Below are 19,126 nucleotides of genomic sequence, written 5' to 3'. Positions count from 1 at the left end.
ACGTCTATAGAAAATATACTATAAATAAAGCAGTTATTAATTTTCCTAATGCATGGTTGTTTGACCTTTACTTCTGTTTAAAACGTTATACATTTGGCAAAGGAGGATTGTCAGCACTTTGTTCGAACAGCAACTCAGCGACCACTCACCCCCGCGAATTATGTTTAAAAGCTGAAACGGGTCCGCGGTGTAAAAAAATGAAAAGGTTAGGGATCCCCTGCTCTAGTGGAATGGATTTTGACTAACAGCGCTTTGATAATTGAACAGACAAATGTGCTAAAATAGAGAAAAAGTGGGTGGGTCCATTATCATTGGTCTTAAAAAGTGTGTGGGATCTGTCCCACCCACGTATAATGGTTTCGACGCCCATGCTGTGGTGCCTAGTCTTGGAGTTTTCTTTATTTTGGAGTAAATGTGACCTAAACAAGTTCTGTAAGTACACATTGGTGACACAATTTAACATGAGGTCCAATTAAACCAATAAAATTAATTATCTTTGGTTATTTATTTATTGTGAAAATGGCACAATAGTGCATATCGGTTAGTGGCAAAAGAATGGGGATGCTTTCGATATCTGGATTAACATCATTGCTTTGGAAAAACAACTTGTAAGAAAGTTAATGTTTTGGAATAGCCAAGTGATTGATTTGCTTCACCAAATTCTCCTTGTTGAACAGTATAAATTAGTGATATTTGAAAACTATTATACAATTATCAGTTAGGCTGTAATGGTATAATAAGTTAAAGTTCGGTATGTATCTCGTTTTGGGGGTCGCGATTCAATATGATTTGGGTACATGTTGGAAAAATCAGATATTAGTGCAAATCACAATTTGTTCCACCTAGATTTGAAAATACACAATATACAGTTGTGCTCATAAGTTTACATTACCTGGCAGAATTTATGATTTTTCAGAGAATATCAATGATAATGCAAAAAAATTCTCACTCATAGTTTGTGTTTTGACTAGCTGCTTATTATCAATCAACTGTGTTTTTTCTTTTTAAATCACGATGACAACAGAAACTACCCAAATGACCCTGATCAAAAGTTTATATATCCCAGTTAGTCCTGGACCTGACCCGTTGGCAGTTTGGTGTTGGGGGAATTTCTCACATGAACTGAGTTGGTGTGTCCCTAGACATAAAAAAAATCACTGAGGTGCTCGTCCACCATAGTGCCACGAATTACTTAATGGTCAAGTTAAATGTGTCCGCAATTCAACTTCTTTCAGGGATGTGGTTTTTCTGTATAAATACGGATTTCTGTATTTTCTGCCCTTGGTGGGATGACTTGCCTAAATCACATAAATCTGATGAGTTTTATGTTTGCGATGGTGGGGGGGGGGTATGGGTGTTGTTTGTAGACACGTGCTTTGGACACAAACGCAAAAAGTAATTTTAAATAACGAGTAGGCCTTCAGGTCCCCCCTATTCCAAGGTCCACTCAGTTACAAATGTCTGGCCTTGCCACTGATGGACAGATTATGGCAAAATCAAATTATTGCAGATGTAAAATTGTAAGGGGATGCCACTTGTTATGGCTTTGCACATTTATTAATCCACTTAATTAAACATTGTTTCAGTTACTAGTAAAATGACCCATGCGTACGCACATTCTGAAGATAATTAGGAGGAATTGGCGACACAGATGGCGAGAAAGTGAACTGAAATCAAATCGAAAAATGTAAATATGAAAAGTCAAGAACGATTATAAGTATTGATAACACAAACACATTTAATTTCACTTTATCATATGTTCCATGTTATCATGACAATGAAATCCAGCAGTGTTATTTGTGCTTGAACTGAGTGATAATTGTTTCATATACATCTTGTAAAATTCAATCTTAAATCCAAAATCATTTAAAATTTTTAATCGGCGCTGTCTCACGGTCACAATGTCCACTATGGCAGCGCGAGATGGACCGACAGATGGATAGCGTTAAATACGCATCCAATAGATAACTGCAGAACACAGTGTAAATAACCAAATATTTACCTTAATTAATGTGCATTTTTATAATCAAATGTCAAAGTGAGGAAATACTGCCGTCAAGCTCCCAGACAATTGTTTCTCTCTGTTATTGTTATAATAGTCCTAATTATGATGTTCATAACAAAACCTGCATGAAGAAACATGTGTTCGCCTATTACACTAAAATAAATATTTACTCGCACGTGTACAAGTTAAAGGTGGAGTCCACGATGGTTGAAAAACGCTTTGGAAAAGGCGACGGGCCGACTACCAAAACACACTTATAGCCAATCAGCAGTAAGGAGCGTGTCTACTAACCCAGTGTTTCCCAATCCTGGTCCTCCAGGGCCCACCGACAGAAAGTTTTAGATGTCCTCCCATTCAAAACACCTGATTTAATTTATCAGCCTACTTCTAAAATGGTAAACATGTCTCCCTAATGAGCTGGTGAGTTAAATCAGGTGTGTTCAATAAGGAGACATCCCAGACCCCCTGGCAGGGGGGCCTCGGGGACCAGGATTGGGAACCACTGTACTAACCGACATCCTTGCCGGGTTGCGTATGTGTGGGGCGGGTCTATCAACAGAAGGTCCAGATTCTATAGGGGTAGGGTCTTGTTTGTTTAGGTGATTTCAAATATCAACATTGGCTTTCAAACATCGTGGACTCCGCCTTTAATGCAAGTCTGTTAGGTAAAAGGAAATTACTATTTATGTTTTAATTTTTAAATGATTCATTTTTTATGTCTGCTTTTTGTGTAGCAGAGGAGAATGCTCTTGCTGCTGGAGAACAGTCCGCATATATCAGACGCGTGCACAAAAGGAGCAGAAAACACATACCGTAATTCCTCAAATAAAAGCCGTTATTCAAATAAACGCCGGGCCTCTGATAGTGGGCGTGGTCATCGCGGACAAATAAAGGCCAGGGAAATATGAGTGCCGAGTGAAAATGAGTGAGAGCTTAGCGCGTCAACTATAAACGCCTCGTCCGTTTGGTGAGACGCGCGCGCGATCCGCGGAGGCTTGCGTTGCAGACCAAAGCGTGGGTATAAACAAAGCTTAGCTTACGCGCAGTATGAGCCTATTCGCGCCAGAGCGCGTTTCAAAAGGAGAGACGTCAACTGCGCGAGCACTCACCTTCATCTGCCTTCGTTAAAACCTTTTAATGCGTGCAGCAGGGGTAGTGAACATCTACGGTGCACATGCAACAGATCAACTAAGCGATATCATAGGCATGTGAGAGGGCTTCATACGACTAAATAAAAAAAACACAGACTTAACATTACGATCGGTTCCAGTGTTAAGAGAGTGCTTTACCTCCTGCTTTGCTCAAAACAAATGCATTCAAATGATGAAAGCGGTAGGGGCATCTGGCTGGGGCATGTTTGGATAATGTGGGCGTGGTGTTATCTCCTACATGCATTCAAGTTCATCATAATGCACAGCTGCCAATAGATTGCAGTAAGTACATTGGACTTTTCGACAACCTTGAAAAAAATATACTGTTAAAAAATTAATGATCTCTATCCACTAGAATGCTATCGCTTTTATTTTAACGGCTAATTTAAAACAATTATTTATCAAACAGATGGAATTTGAAATAAAGGCCTGTCTCTAATAAAAGCCTGCTTCAAATAAAAGCCTGTTACCTTCGGCAGTTTAAGTAAATAAAGGCCCCGGTCTTTATATGAGGAATTACGGAATTTATTTTATTTTACTGATACTTCTCATTTATGCTGTGCTTTTGGCAAGGTGTTACAGCATATAATTGCTGTAAAAATATATAAATGCTGCGGTGACCCCCGTGTGTAATGCTGCGTACTTTCAATGCTCGAGGATTACGACAATGGCTTGCGTTTATTGGCTGGGCGCATTTAACTTATGAACTAACAATTGGATGCCAGTCTCATTATTATGAGGATCAGCATTCAGAAGGTGATTTGCATTGACTATTTATGGTTAAAAAGGGGCGTATATAGGGCGGGATATGAGGCAGATTCACATACGTACACTTTCAGGTGATCTGTGATTTATAAAGGTAATATTGCTTGCTGGTGTGCATACGCATTGTTTTATAAATCTGAATATTTTTTTGCGTTGTTATTTTTGGCTTTTGTGTGTACGTAGACATTTAGTTAGGATCCTGGGCACAGTTTTATAGATGAGGCCCCTGATTTGAGAGGCATGGTCAAGGTAGTTCTCCTATTCTGAAGAATCTCAAAAGACATGTACATGTTAACTAACCCAAATTTATAGTCTGCCCTTATTTTTGTGTATTTGTACAACACTAGACAGAGTTCACAGAAAAAGATGACAAGGTTTAACCTTATATTTTAATTTAATTAAATATATTACATTTAGGGCTGTCAAAAGATTAATCGCGATTAATCGCATCCAACATAAAAGTTTGTGTTTGCATGGCATATGTGTGTGTGCTGTGTATAAATATTATGTATATATAGGTGCACACACATTCATGTATATATTTAAGAAATATTTGCATTTAAATACTGTATATACATTTTGATAATTTATATTATATATAAATATAAATATTTTATATATAAATATAAAAATTGTTTCTTAAATATATACATGATTGGGTGTGTTTTTATCTATAAATAATAATTATACACAGTACACACACATATGTTATGTAAACACAAACTTTTATTTTGGATGCGATTAATCGCGATTAATCTTTTGACAGCCCTAATTACATTTGAATTACTAATAATGAGAAAATAAATTGTGGGACATGCCAATGTTAAAGAGTTAAAATAGACACAATTAGAAGCAAAAAATTTAAATGTATTTTTGTATTTGCAAATTTTCACTGCAGTATTTAGTATTTTGTTTAAATACATTTGATAAGAAAGTGTTTGTAATCTGTAACTAAATACTTTTTGCTGTATTTGTGCGTCTCTCTGTTTGTACACCACTAGACAGAGTTCACAAAAAATAACTTTTCAAATCTTGTACCTTGCACAATCCTAATCAAAGGTTAGGCATCATCTGTCAAGAAAATAGGCAAGGCAAGTTCATTTGTATAGCACATTTCATACACAGAGGTCATGCAAAATGCTTACATAGAAATGAGAAAACATAAATCAAAGATACATGAATTTAAAATATCAAGAGAAACTAGATAGAAAGGTTCGTCGAAACAAACTTTATGTTGGCTTGAGAAAGCCTAGTCTGATAGTAGAGTTTGACAACTTAACATGAAGCTATCATAATTTAAGATAAAGCTAGCATGATTTAACATGAAGCGAACATGATTTAGCATGAAGTTAGCATGATTTAGCATTAAGCTAGCATGATGCTAACATGATTTAGCATGAAGTTAGCATAAAGCTAGCATGATGCTAACATGATTAGCATGAAATTAGCATGATGTTAGCATGATTAACATGAGGCCAGCATGATGCTAGCATGATTAGCATGAAGCTAACATGAAGCTAACATGATTAGCATGAAGTTAACATGAAGTTAACATGATGTTAACATGATTAGCATGATGTTAACATGATTAACATAAAGCTAGCATGATGTTAACATGATTAGCATGATGCTAACATGATTAACATAAAGCTAACATGATGTTAACATGATTAGCATGAAGCTAACATAATTAGCATGAAGCTAGCATGAAACTAGCAAGATTAACATGAAGTTAACATGATTAGCATGAAGCTAGCATGAGGCTAGCATGATAGGCATGAAGTTAACATGAGGTTAGCATGATTAGCATGAAGCTAGCACTATTTAGCGTGCAACTAACAAGACGTAACATGAAGTTAGCATGATTTAGCATGAAGTTAGCAAGATTTATTATGAAATTAGTAAAAAGCTAGCATTAAACTAGCATGAAGTTAGCATGAAGCTAACATGACCCAAAGACCCAACCCCCATGTCTCTATGATGTTCAGATCCAGAGATTTAAGGCTTTGTTTATTATGTTGCTAGGGTGCTCATATTTGGTTGCTAGGGGCGTGGCTTAATACCTCGATAAGAATCCTCAGAGACTGATTGGATGCCTGAGTAAAATGAGCCCACACCCATGTCTCTATGACACTCTGGTGCAAAGATATCCATCTGGGCTTTTTATAATGGTAGTCTATGGGAGATGTTGCTAGGGTACCCAAAATTGTTGCTAGGGGCGTGGCTTAATAGCTCTGGGACGATCCTAAGAGACTGATTTGATGACTGAGTAAAATGAGACCACCGCCATGTCTCCACGACACTCTAAAGTGAAGATATTCCATCTGGGACGTTTTTATTCCCTTATATGGACATGTTTCCTGCCCCCATTATAAGTCAATGGGGAAATTTTGGGGGCCTCTTACACCCCAGGGGTACAGCCTGCCAGCTTCTTCAAATGTGGAAGTCCACACGTTTCTACGAAATCGAGACTCAGAGTTATGACCTTTCAAAGTTTGTTGCAATGTTAAGTCAATGGGAATTTTGGGAAGTTTGATCCCAATTTTTAGGAATTCCGTAAGTCTGATCCCTTAGAAAAGATATAGCAACTCAAGTCAGATAAGACTGAAGGTCTGACCTGAGTTTGGAGTATGTAGAGTTAAAGCTCTAGGATGAGTTAGAGTCAGAAAATTTTGGATCGGAATAATAATACGTTTAAATAGCATTTCAGTAAGTTGGCTTTCTCAAGCCAACATAATAATAAAAAGTTTATGTACAACAACAGTATGTTGGCTCTCTCAAGCCAACATGATAAAAATAATTAAAATAGTGCATATACAGTCTTGTTCAAAATAATAGCAGCACAATGCGACCAACCAGAACAATCAAGGTCCTCAGCACATTCCCTATTGCTACGTGGCAAACAAGCCACCAGTAGGTTCAGCAGACTCCCAGAAAACAAACAAGACCCAGCATTTATGATATGCACGCTCTTAAGGCTGTGCAATTGGGCAATTAGTTGAAAGGGGTGTGTTCAAAAAAATTGCAGTGTCTACCTTTGACTGTACAAACTCTTTTGTACAAACATTTTTTTTTCTGGGATTTAGCAATCCTGTGAATCACTAAACTAATATTAAGTTGTATGACCACAGTTTTTTAAAACTGCTTGACATCTGTGTGGCATGGAGTCAACCAACTTGTGGCACCTCTCAGCTGTTATTCCACTCCATGATTCTTTAACAACATTCCACAATTCATTCACATTTCTTGGTTTTGCTTCAGAAACAGCATTTTTGATATCACCCCACAAGTTCTCAATTAGATTAAGGTCTGGAGATTGGGCTGGCCACTCCATAACATTAATTTTGTTGGTTTGGAACCAAGACTTTGCCAGTTTACTAGTGTGTTTTGGGTCATTGTCTTGTTGAAACAACCATTTCAAGGGCATGTCCTCTTCAGCATAGGGCAACATGACCTCTTCAAGTATTTTAACATATGCAAACTGATCCATGATCCCTGGTATGCGATAAATAGGCCCAACACCATAGTAGGAGAAACATGCCCATATCATGATGCTTGCACCTCCATGCTTCACTGTCTTCACTGTGTACTGTGGCTTGAATTCAGAGTTTGGGGGTCGTCTCACAAACTGCCTGTGGCCCTTGGACCCAAAAAGAACAATTTTAGTCTCATCAGTCCACAAAATGTTCCTCCATTTCTCTTTAGGCCAGTTGATGTGTTCTTTGGCAAATTGTAACCTCTTCTGCACATGCCTTTTTTTAACAGAGGGACTTTGCGGGGGATTCTTGAAAATAGATTAGCTTCACACAGACGTCTTCTAACTGTCACAGTACTTACAGGTAACTCCAGACTGTCTTTGATCATCCTGGAGGTGATCATTGGCTGAGCCTTTGCCATTCTGGTTATTCTTCTATCCATTTTGATGGTTGTCTTCCGTTTTCTTCCACGTCTCTCTGGTTTTGCTCTCCATTTTAAGGCATTGGAGATCATTTTAGCTGAACAGCCTATCATTTTTTGCACCTCTTTATAGGTTTTCCCCTCTCCAATCAACTTTTTAATCAAAGTACGCTGTTCTTCTGAACAATGTCTTGAAGGACCCATTTTCCTCAGCTTTCAAATGCATGTTCAACAAGTGTTGGCTTCATCCTTAAATGGGGCCACCTGATTCACACCTGTTTCTTCACAAAATTGATAACCTCAGTGATTGAATGCCACACTGCTATTTTTTTGAACACACCCCTTTCAACTAATTCAACTAATTGCCCAATTGCACAGCCTTAAGAGCGTGCATATCATGAATGCTGGGTCTCATTTGTTTTCGGAGAATCTACTGAACCTACTGGTAACTTGTTTGCCACGTAGCAATAAAAAAATATACTAAAAACCTTGATTATTCTGGTTAGTCACATTGTACTGCTATCTATTATTTTTATTTTGAACAAGACTGTATAATATAGTGCAATCAGTTCGGACACAGCATAGTGCTCATTCAGTAAATGCATAGCTAAAATAATAAATTGCCTCTAACAAGTGAAAAGACAGGACGTTGAGAGAATCAAACAAGCTGCTAAAATCTGTAACAAAGTGGTTATATATCATATCAAAACTCTGATGGGGGATGATGATGAGGATAATAGCATGTTTGTTTACCATAATACCAACAAATGCTACAAGTCATACACCCATTCTCACAAACTGACATCTATTGAGAAGAAAAGAATTGATTAATCTAAGCTGTGTTCTTGAATCCTTATTCACTCCCAACAGTAGGATGAATGAATCTGACATTTTTTTCTCATCTGACATTAACGCTACTGATTTGGCCATCAAGCTGAAGAATCAGTACATAATTAGAGAGGCAGGCACCAAGTTGAAAGAGGTGCTCCTGGACGTAGATTTTGGTCTGCAAGACCGCTTCTGTGACAGCACTGACTTGAAAGCATCATGGGAGACAACAATAAGTGACTTCACCCACTGGCAATATTTGAAAAATGCAAGAAAAGTGGGCAGATCCCAACGGAAATAGAGGGGACGAACTAAGCTTGTACCAAGTGTGTGGTGAGATCGTAACAAGGGCGTGGTGAGCTTGAACCTGCTTGCGTCACAAGGTATTTTTTGGACCCAACATCCAATAGGAAAATTCAACTGCAGTAGCCACCGTTCAACCTGAAGAGGGCAGCATGCAGACCTTTTTACACCATATATTGTAGTATTGAATATATCCAGATGTCAAAAACTTACTAAAATCAATGAACAGCACTAATAAAGCCCCATTCTTACAGATCATTAACTAAAAATGTTGGTTTAGGGTTAAGTTACTCTTCAACATTTTATTCCTAACCCCTATTTTTAGCTTTAATCATGAAAATGACATGCCCACACTAAAATGTTTGCAGCTCCAAAACTATTTGACTTACAGGCATGTAAGTCTTTTCTGGTGCTTGCAGATGACGTTTTAACATTACGCAACTTAAAATCTGACTTCAAAAGATCTAAACCATGTCGTACGTAATTCTGAATCATATTGATGTAATTATAGTATTTAGATAAACGTTTGATAATTCCATTTACTCATGTTTACATTGAGCTCATTCATTCGATTACCAATGTCGTATCGGCCCACACCGGCCGTTGCGTGGGTACGCACCCAGTCTTTAATACCACAGGCGCTTGTAACACTAATCAGACATCCAAATGCTGACATAAACACAGAAAATAGATAAATAATAAACCCATGAGCGAGTTACCCGCAATTAAGACATGAGCTACCAGTAGCTCGCGAGCGACGTGTTGGAGACCCCTCTTCTGGACAGAAAGTTCTAGCTGATAAACATATTGGCAGCTTACTCAGCGAGCAGCTAATAACTACTTTCTCATGCATCATTTAAAAACAGCTTAAAGGTGCTCTAAGCGGATTCACGCATTTAGACCACAAAACACTTTTTGTTACATACAGCAAACATCTCCTCACTATCTGCTTGCTGCCTGTCCGCTGATCAAACTGTAAAAAAGCGATCTCTGTAGACAGCCCAGGCTCCACAAACTTCAATATAAACACAATGGCCAAACCTACAAACAGAAACCATAACAAAGTGTTCCAGCCAATAAACGACAAGAAGGATTTGAGGGTGAGGGTTGGGCGCGTTCATGAAAGCACAGAAGGGAGGGGGAGGAGTTAGCTACGCTCCGTTTGTTTGAAAGCAGTACAAATATCAACAACAACTGACGTCTCGCAGATTCGCTTAGAGCGCCTTTAATACATACAGAAGAATAAAAATATAGAACAATAAAAATCAAATTGAAAATTTCTATCACACTTCAAAATACTTGTGCATTCACAGTGGAGTAAAGGGAACCCCATTGCATATTATTCTTGGCCATGTCATTTATGCAAGAGATCGCAGCAAGTATAGAAGAGGAGACGACTTTCAACAGGATTGGTTCATGTTCAAGCTACCAGACAATCAGATCTGCCCGCAGTTTTCTCGCTAGCTATGCTGTGAAATGCTCAGATGACGGAGAGACACCCATACCAAGTACAAGGGAGGATTATACTATGGCAGGCATGGACGACTCTGATTATGCTGATAAATTATCACTGTCTGGCACCAAGGGTTCACACTATGCAGCATTAGTACTGTTCCAAGACACCACAGTGAACAGACCTCTTTATAAGCCTCCAGTGTCAAGCACAGGATTAAGCCATGTTGACCCAATCTTGCCGACAAAGTTGCCATGCCAAGAGGTATTTCACCATGCCAAGCCAGTGGTTCAACCTGCCCTGCCACCAGACATGCTGCTGCATCCTGAAAACATCAAAGAACTGGATTTTGGAAAGCGAAAATTCTTGATCATTCTGATTCGCTGTGGTGCATCAGCAGGAGACCCTCTGATTAGGGTTGGGAATTGAATTTTGACTCAATTCTGAAATGGGATCCATAAGACAGGAATCGGATCCTTTGTAAAAAAAAATATTTCTATTCCACTTATCGAATCCAGACCGTACGGTCACATAATTTTGTCATCTGCCAAGACCTGAGTTCCAAAAGCCATCTGTGCATAGTGAGCAGGACCGTTCACTCAAAAACTTGGTCAGTTCCCATAATGGACCGTGGTGGAAGGCGCTCAAAAGTGAGGTTGCAAAATCGAAAAAAGACAAAGCTAAGTTTAATTATTGTGACAAACAATTATTTTGCAAGATGGGTGTCACCAGCAATATGGCAAAGGATCTGCGGTTGGCTAAACGTATCGAATAAAAAAAAAATACACCCTGTTTGATGCGTTGCCTATACAGAGTGTCGACTCTGCAGAGTGCTCTTCATTAGATGCCGCCGACAGTAGTGTGGGTGCAGCGCTGGCACGTGCTACACTTGAGACCCCTTTTTCCCTCCCTTCAAAAGGAAGGCTCACACAGAAAAAACTGAGGAGTGTTACAGATTAATCACATCATTTATAGTGAAAGGGCTGCATGCATTTCTGTTGTTAAGCCTCGCCATGTTTGTTTGTTTTATAGCTCCTAAATAAGTTTTTATGTTGCCTTTATTGTGTTAAGCTGTAATGGCCATTACTAAATATTTAAGGCTTATTATAAAGGCTTGACTGTTGTTGCTTTTCACCTCTTTGGAATCGAAACCAAGAATCGTTAGGAATCGGATCTGATAAGCAGAATCAAATTTGGAATCAGAATCGATAAATTTGAAACGATTCCCAACCCTACCTCTGATATGGGCTGCTGTGCACACACTTGTCTCATCTGCTGTGGTGCCGATTATGCGTGTTCGTATCAAGACCCATTTCTGAGGGCACACTCACACTATCCAAACCAATCCACGCTCGGGCGCGTTTGACCCCCAAAGCCTGGTTTGTTTGACTAGTGTGATCGTTCTGTTCCGGGCCCGTGCACGGATTGGTTAATCGCGCCGCGGCCGGGTTGCAGAGGTGGGCCGGAGCACGGTTCACTTGGGCTCAGGCGCGGAAGGCTGTGGTGTGAGCGCAATCGCGCCTGAGCAGTCACCTTCATCTGCCTCCATAAAAACCTTTTGATGCATGCAGCGGGGTTACGTGAATGTCCGTGCTGCACACGTGACAGATCAACTAAGCAATATGATGACGTGAGAGGGCTGTCTGTAATCGCGCACCAAACGACTCCTAATAAAAAACACAGACATATCATAACGGTGGGTTCCAGTGTTAAGAGAGCGCTTTACTTCCTGCTTTTTTTAAAACAATCGCATCTTAATGAGGAAAGCGCGCCCGGACTTGGATAGATAAAAAGTACAGTGTGAGTGCGTGCACCTGGGGGAGTAGGGAGGGGTGACAATCGCGCTGGGGCATGGTTTGGTTTGGATAATGTGAGTGCGCCCTAAGCTTGCCAATGTCAGACATTGCCTTACCAACTTCCAGAGTGTTCACAGGCAACTGAATCAGGCATCAATGGCGATTTGGTGTGATGCGAGCATGTTTGCTCTGGCTGTAGATATTTTCCTGCATGAGACAGAACAGTTCAAGGATCTGTTCCTCTGCATGGGCCCTTTTCATTGGACCCGTGTTCTACTCAGATGCCAGGGAAAACTGCTTCGTGGTTCTGCCCTGGATGATGCATTGGTGGAGTGTGAAGTGTTTGGACCTGGTGTGATAGTCTGTGTTAAATGGTAGTCATTATGTCTGGGCACCAGTAGTGGGATCAGAGGCCACATCCAACAAGGGGCTTTTCTGGTTCATACGGCATGCCACTTGCTTGCAACAGCCAGAACCCCAAAAGCAAGACTAGAGCCAAGGGAACATGGATGGAAGGCGCACTTTGGCACACTACTGCCCTCAAAATGTCTGAAGCTCTTACCACTGTAACATCTGGCCGGACGTCAGATGGAGGTATTTTTGTCTGGATTTTTATCAGATTTAAATTGTGACCTTAAAGAGTTTAACCCCATGCCACCAACAGCAGGGGGGCCAGGGTCTGCTCATAACGCTTTCATCAAAGATCCTAATCTCTTTCTGAGTCCTCTGATAGATCATAAATTAGCAACAATCTAATTAAATTAACACTTCAAGCAAGCTTCAAACTAAATTCCAGAGAAATCTGAGATCTAACAGACTGAGCAGGCATTGACACAGATATGTGTCTGTAGCTAAAGATCACATAAGATCACAATAAGCTGGTTTAATTTGATTTACTTTCTTGTAACACTATAGACATGCTTCGTTTATCTTAACATGTCTCATAATTAACATTTATGAAATTATTATTTGATGTGCGTTTAAATAATATCTTGTCTACACTCTAAAAAATCCCCTTTTCCTTTCCTGATCAATGATATGGTTCATGTTATTCTAAATAATATCAAATCACGTTATTATTTCAAGGTGAAAATTAATTTTCGAATAAAAAGTGGAAAAAATACACACGGTAGTATAGGCGTGGCTGTCTGCTCTGTGAATGGGCGTGCTAGTGCGCCTGGTTCAGGGACATGTCACAGGAGTCGCACTGTCTGGCACAGCTGCTGAAAATTGACACGTCTTGCATGAAAGATGGCAGAAAGTCGACCGCAGCAGAGAAAGTGATTTAACCCCCCAAAATCTAAAAAGCCATGTCTGGCATTACTTTGGATTTTGGTCAGTAGGAGGTAAAATTGTTGATAAAGTTGTTACAATTAGTAGCATACGACCACTAGCAACATGAGGTCACATCTCGAAAATGTGCACCTAAATACGCATGGCATCCCGTACACACTGCATATTAATTTGGTTGTCAATTTACCTTTTAAAGGCCACGTTCTTCCTGATCCCATTTTTTTAAACCCTAGTTAGTGTGTAATGTTGCTATAATAGCATAAATAATACCTGTAAAATGATAAAGCTCAAAGTTCACTGCCAGGTGATATATTTTCTTTAATAGAATTCCTCTTTCAAAGCCTATAGCGAACGGGCGGTTAGGACTACAGCCCTCTATTTCCTGCTTTAATGACGTCACTAGAACAGTTTGTTGACTGAACTCCGCCCACAGGAATACGTCAGTCACCAGCTTTGGCTCAAACGGCTCTGCTAAGCTAAGCTGCTATCGAATCAAAACACACTAAATAAACTACACAAACAGAACTCGATACGCATTTCTGAAGGAGGGACTTCATAAAACAAGGAAGACATCAGAATGTTTTGAGAACAGTAAAAAAACAGCGCTATACAGAAGTAAATTGTGTGAAAAATACAGCGTTTTTACAAGTGAAACATGGACACATGTTATATTGCGCACTATAAACACAATCAAAGCTTCAAAGACACAGAAAGAATGGGACCTTTAATGCTTGATCCTGTTCTGTACTGTATTCACAGTTCAGCCCAACCCGTTGAGAACTCTAACTACCGCACGTGCTTGTAATGCTAATCAGCCATCCAAATGTCGCCATAACCACAAAAAAATAAATAAATAACCCACATGAACATCGTTTTTGTGATTAATCATTAATGCCACGTTCGAGTACTCGAGCTATCAAGTACTTGTGCCCATCCCTAATTATCATACTACATGAACATAAAATAGCTGAGAACACTGGGTTACTTTTTATATTCTATGCCACTATCTTCAAGATTTCCACAAGATCAGTTTGTTAACATTTAAACACAGAATGCAATGTGTGCTGTTTTGGTCTCACCTGCGATTGCGTGTTATCAACAACATCCTGCTGGGGGCGGCGCAATAAAAGTGCCTTGTCATATTAGATGTATTGCCTTAAGCATACGGCACTCTATTAGCGGCTTTTCTCTTTTGCTTGCTGTGCTAAATGGTATGCAACACACACACACACACCAACATGTGAGGAGGAACTGTGAGGTTGGCAAGAGATTTGCATACTACGAGTTGATTGGACAGGTACACTCACATAAGCATGCAGAGCTTATTCAGAACTATACAATAGCAGTTTTATGCATTGTTTTTTCACCAAACTATATTAGAAATGCGTGGTCGAATCAAATATTATGCATTGAACCGTGTGAGGGTAACGGGGCGATTCGATTCTTTACCGACAACCGTTACACCCCTACCAGTTATGCGCGGGTTGATCCGAAATGAGCGGGTTCCTGCGGTCACCCCCGGTTACGAGTCATCCAAAATATTTTTAAGCAATTCGGGTCACGGTCGGGCAAGGGAACGGGTTGGGTACAACTTTTTTTTTTGCAGTCTGAGTTGCGGGCGAGTTGTTTATACATTGTCCCGCGCATCACTGACTTCTTCTATCTAGTGGGCTTTGCTTTCAAGTGCTCATGTCAAGGCATTTGCTGATCTTCCACTGCTCTGTTCACTGTTCTGCCGGTTATTATTCAGCGTTGCATTACTGCGTGCGCCTCCTACTGGATCGGGGTAAATTCCATGTTTTTATTGTCAGTACTTGTGCACTCACTGAACTGTGATGTCCTTAGTATGATAGTTTGATACAAATACCAAAAATGTATTATATCCCTAGTAATTACATTTTTTTGTCATAATAGTGGGAACCCTGGTATAAAGAACGATTTGGTTACTATTGTAACCTCGGTTTCTTGAAAAAGGAATGAGACAAGCTAACGATATGAGAGGGCCTCCCCTCTTCCGTTTTTCTTTTTATAGAACAAAGTAAGTGTAGTAGCCAATGCCTGCCATGACGACGAGGTGTGGCTTAGCTGCTATATAATGACATCCTCAGATGTTTCGACTGAACAAAAGAATAGCTGATCTGAGCAGTGACACTGCAGCTTACATAATGTTTCGTTCTCGTTTCTTAGGGAACCGAGGTTGCGATGGTGGCCTACGTCTGTTAGGTGTGCGATACTCTACGCCGACGCTTCAGTATCATGAATGGAAGAGAAAGAATGTGAGGATATGCCTTTAGACAGTTGTTATATAGTGGCGAAGCCATGACTCAGTATGTCGTCATGGCAGGCATTGGCCAGTGCACTGTCGTTGTTCTATAAAAATAGCTTCAGAAAATCGGAAGAGGGAGGACCTCCCATAGCATCAGCTTCTGACGCAATTTCGAGATATCATTCCCGAAAGGGAACCTTGGTATATAGGCAGGACATTGACACCACATAAAATATTAAATTGATGAATGAGATTCATAATTAATTCATTTTCAAAATGCAGCTGTGTTTCCTCAAGTATGTTCTTGTTGTCTCTTAGGTGGCTGTGACATGCATATTTGGCAGGAGTGGTGTTGTGGAAGACAGTGTGTTTTTCAGCATGGAGTCTCTGATAGTGCCTTCTGGCTTCAAACCTGCTAGGGGAGACATAGTGAATGTGGTGGTGCTGGAAAGCAGTCAGTCACTTTATAGCTGGAGAGCTCTCTGCATGACCCCTGTTCAGCACAGGTGACTTTTTTGCACATTACGTTAATAATGCTTTTATTATTATTGTCCAATTACATTCTTAAAGATTTCACTTTTTCACATTTATATTACTTATTACATTATTCTTTTACGAAATATCCTACACACTGTGGGAGAGGGTTTGTTGGTTTGGCATGGTAAGGTGGGTTTGCCTGGTTGCCTTGAGATTTTGGGTTGATCTGGCTTAGAGGTGTTGGCTGGCGCAAAGAGACAAGTCTGTCACTTTTTGCTTGCTGGTGTTTTTGGGTTAGGTTAACTCGGGGGTTTGGGCCGGCCAGGTAGCTTACTTTATTAGGTTGGGCCAACAAATCTTTTTTTACAGTGCATGTACTCTATTCTAACTATATTCAGAAATCACAAATCTTGATTTTTCTTACATTTGGCAAATACTTTTCTAATTATATTATTATTTCATATAAAACTCATTTAAACCATGTCAAGAAACCGATGGTTGTCACAAATACATGTGTCATTTCATCCAACAGCTCATAGCTACTTAATGCTGTATAAGGGGCCAGTCACACCAAAAGCGCTTTAAACGCTTGCAAACGCAAGGTGCGACGCACTGCCTTTTTTAAAAAAGAGCAGTGCGACGCGGCTTTTCATATTGCTAAGCAACCGACGAGTCAGCTGGGTTGTCAAATAAAATATTGAAGCATGAACGCTCTTTTGCTGTTAACTGTCATATTAGCAGAAACTTTAAAAAGAGGGCGCTTGCTCTGACCTTGTTTGAGGATGAGAGGTGCACAAACACAAAGGAGAGAGTGAGCGAGTGGAGTCCGGTTCTTCAAAGCAACTGTAAACTTCCCTCACCACAACGTAAGGCCCGCCTCTCCCCTGATTCTATTGGACAATGGAAGACGCGAATGACGTCAGGCGCTTCTCCGCTCTCAGCGCTCCTTCAAAAACGCGTGCGCTGCAGGCGGCAAAAAACCGCAAGGCGCTCTGCGCGCATAAACAGCGCGCAAACGCGCCCTGCCCATAGAATATCATTCAAAAAAGGCGCCTGCAACTGCCATAAACGCTTTTGGTGTGACTGCAGCCTAAGACAACACTGTATCACTCTATTGTATAAAACGCTATGTTTTTTGGGGATATGTTTACACTAGTGTCTATTTGTTTTAATGCAGCATTTTAAAATTAAGTCTATCCTGTAGTATCCACTGCGTTATAGAAAATATGTCCATCCACACTACACATGACTGAAAACATGCAACTTTTTTTGCTTATCTAGGCAGCAGTAGTTTTTTAAAATGCAAAACTGCACAACAGCAGCTCTGTCAGCAAAGCATGCAGTTCTGTCTCTGTTATGCTGCATTCAGACTAGCAGCAACTTTCTGCCTGTGTGTTGCCAATCTCTTTCAGTGATGTCGTTAGGAAGTATTTAAAGAGTATTATAAATCCATTTTTTAAAATTTTTGTCAAAACATGTTTATTATTATGTTATCATGTTATTCTTTTGTTTTATGGTGCTACTTAGCTGTATTTTTTAAGTTATGAAGGTTTAAATCAAAACAAACCAACTGCAGTTTCATTGAAATTAATAGGAATGCACAACCAAAAAAACGAGATTTCTGAACAATTAAAAAAAATGATGGTTATCTCGTTTAACTCTTCATTTCTAAATCTGGTTGTCATAAACAATGACCTCTATCCACTCCAGTAACAAGCTTCCATTGAAATCAACGAGATTGCACTGGTCTGCTACTGCATTGCAAAAAATGACTTCTTAAATCTTATAAAATATTCTTAAATCAAGATTAATTTTCTTGATGAGCAAAATGACCTACAAAAATAAGTCTAGTTTTTAGACAAGAAAAAATATAAAATTAAAGTGAATTTGTGCTTAAAGCAAGGAAAAATATAAATTGTTATTTTTTTTGTCTAAAAAAGGGGCGTGTTTGTTTAGGTGATTTCAAATATCAACATTGGCTTTCAAACATCATGGACTCCGCCTTTAATTTTCAACCTTATTGACATTGTTCTAAACTGAGTGCTGTTCCTTTTTCAGATGATGTACAAAACCCAACAAAAAATATCAAACGTATCTCTAGCTAAAGTTGGCAGCTGAGATTTCATTATTGAGCCCATTGACTATTTTACCATATTTGCTCACTTTATCACAGTCATTTTTTTGGACTTTCAGTAACGCACAGACAAGCACCTCAGTCCTGAACATGCCTGATGCTGAGATCCACAACCTGCTGGAGAATAAGGGCGGGCTCGCAGTCACTCAGGAAACCCATTTTGGCTCTCTCCTACTAGGAAAGAGGAAGGAGCTGCTGATCTGGGTCCAGTGAGTTCACAAACTTGCACTTTTATTATTTCACATTATGTGGATATCAATTGTTCAGAGTTCATATGACTTACACTTACAATATTGTACAATATAACATGTATAATATTGCAAGTGTTCTGTAGTCATAGTGGCTTTGTGTGAGAAACAGGTCTTGTCAGGCAGCATTTAATGTTTTGTGTTGTAGCCTGCTAAATCACAGGTGGCCAAATGTGACCCACTGGGCACTAGGGTTAGGGCGGTGACAGAATTCTCACACCAGTTAATCAGCACGTGACAATTCTTGGGATACTGGTATCACCAGGTGGGAGGGGCTTATAAATGCGCATGCAGACGTGCGCATTTTACTTTCACTTTTGAATTAGACATAACTGTTTGCGTACGCTGCTTTAAAACGCTTATGAATTCACATGGAATGCGAGTGCAACCTCTGTTTTAATTAAGTGCTTGAGCCAGTGGCGGAAATCTGCAGTCCCAAGCTGAGTAACCGTCTCTTTTTCCATTTAAAGCGCTGCTTGAATAAAGGGTTTAGTATTATTCTTAATAAAA

At 39.7% G+C, this 19,126-nt stretch overlaps 1 protein-coding gene across 4 annotated transcripts in view; it reads left to right on the top strand.

Annotated features, from left to right (window-relative positions):
- The window catches only part of mov10l1 (Mov10 like RNA helicase 1), a 221,507-nt gene that overhangs the window by 66,269 nt on the left and 136,112 nt on the right, over positions 1–19,126 (top strand). For all 4 annotated transcript variants that reach the window (XM_055201125.2, XM_055201124.2, XM_073871734.1 and 1 more), the window contains exons 6-7: positions 16,076–16,263; positions 18,428–18,577. In XM_055201125.2, coding sequence (XP_055057100.2) covers positions 16,076–16,263; positions 18,428–18,577 — 338 coding nt within the window. The remainder of the gene's footprint in view (positions 1–16,075; positions 16,264–18,427; positions 18,578–19,126) is intronic.

This window comes from Misgurnus anguillicaudatus, chromosome 2 (genome assembly GCF_027580225.2).
Source record: "Misgurnus anguillicaudatus chromosome 2, ASM2758022v2, whole genome shotgun sequence".
Classification (NCBI taxonomy): domain Eukaryota; kingdom Metazoa; phylum Chordata; class Actinopteri; order Cypriniformes; family Cobitidae; genus Misgurnus; species Misgurnus anguillicaudatus.
Note: the sequence above shows the minus strand (reverse complement) of the source record. Positions and strands in the feature narration are given on the sequence as shown.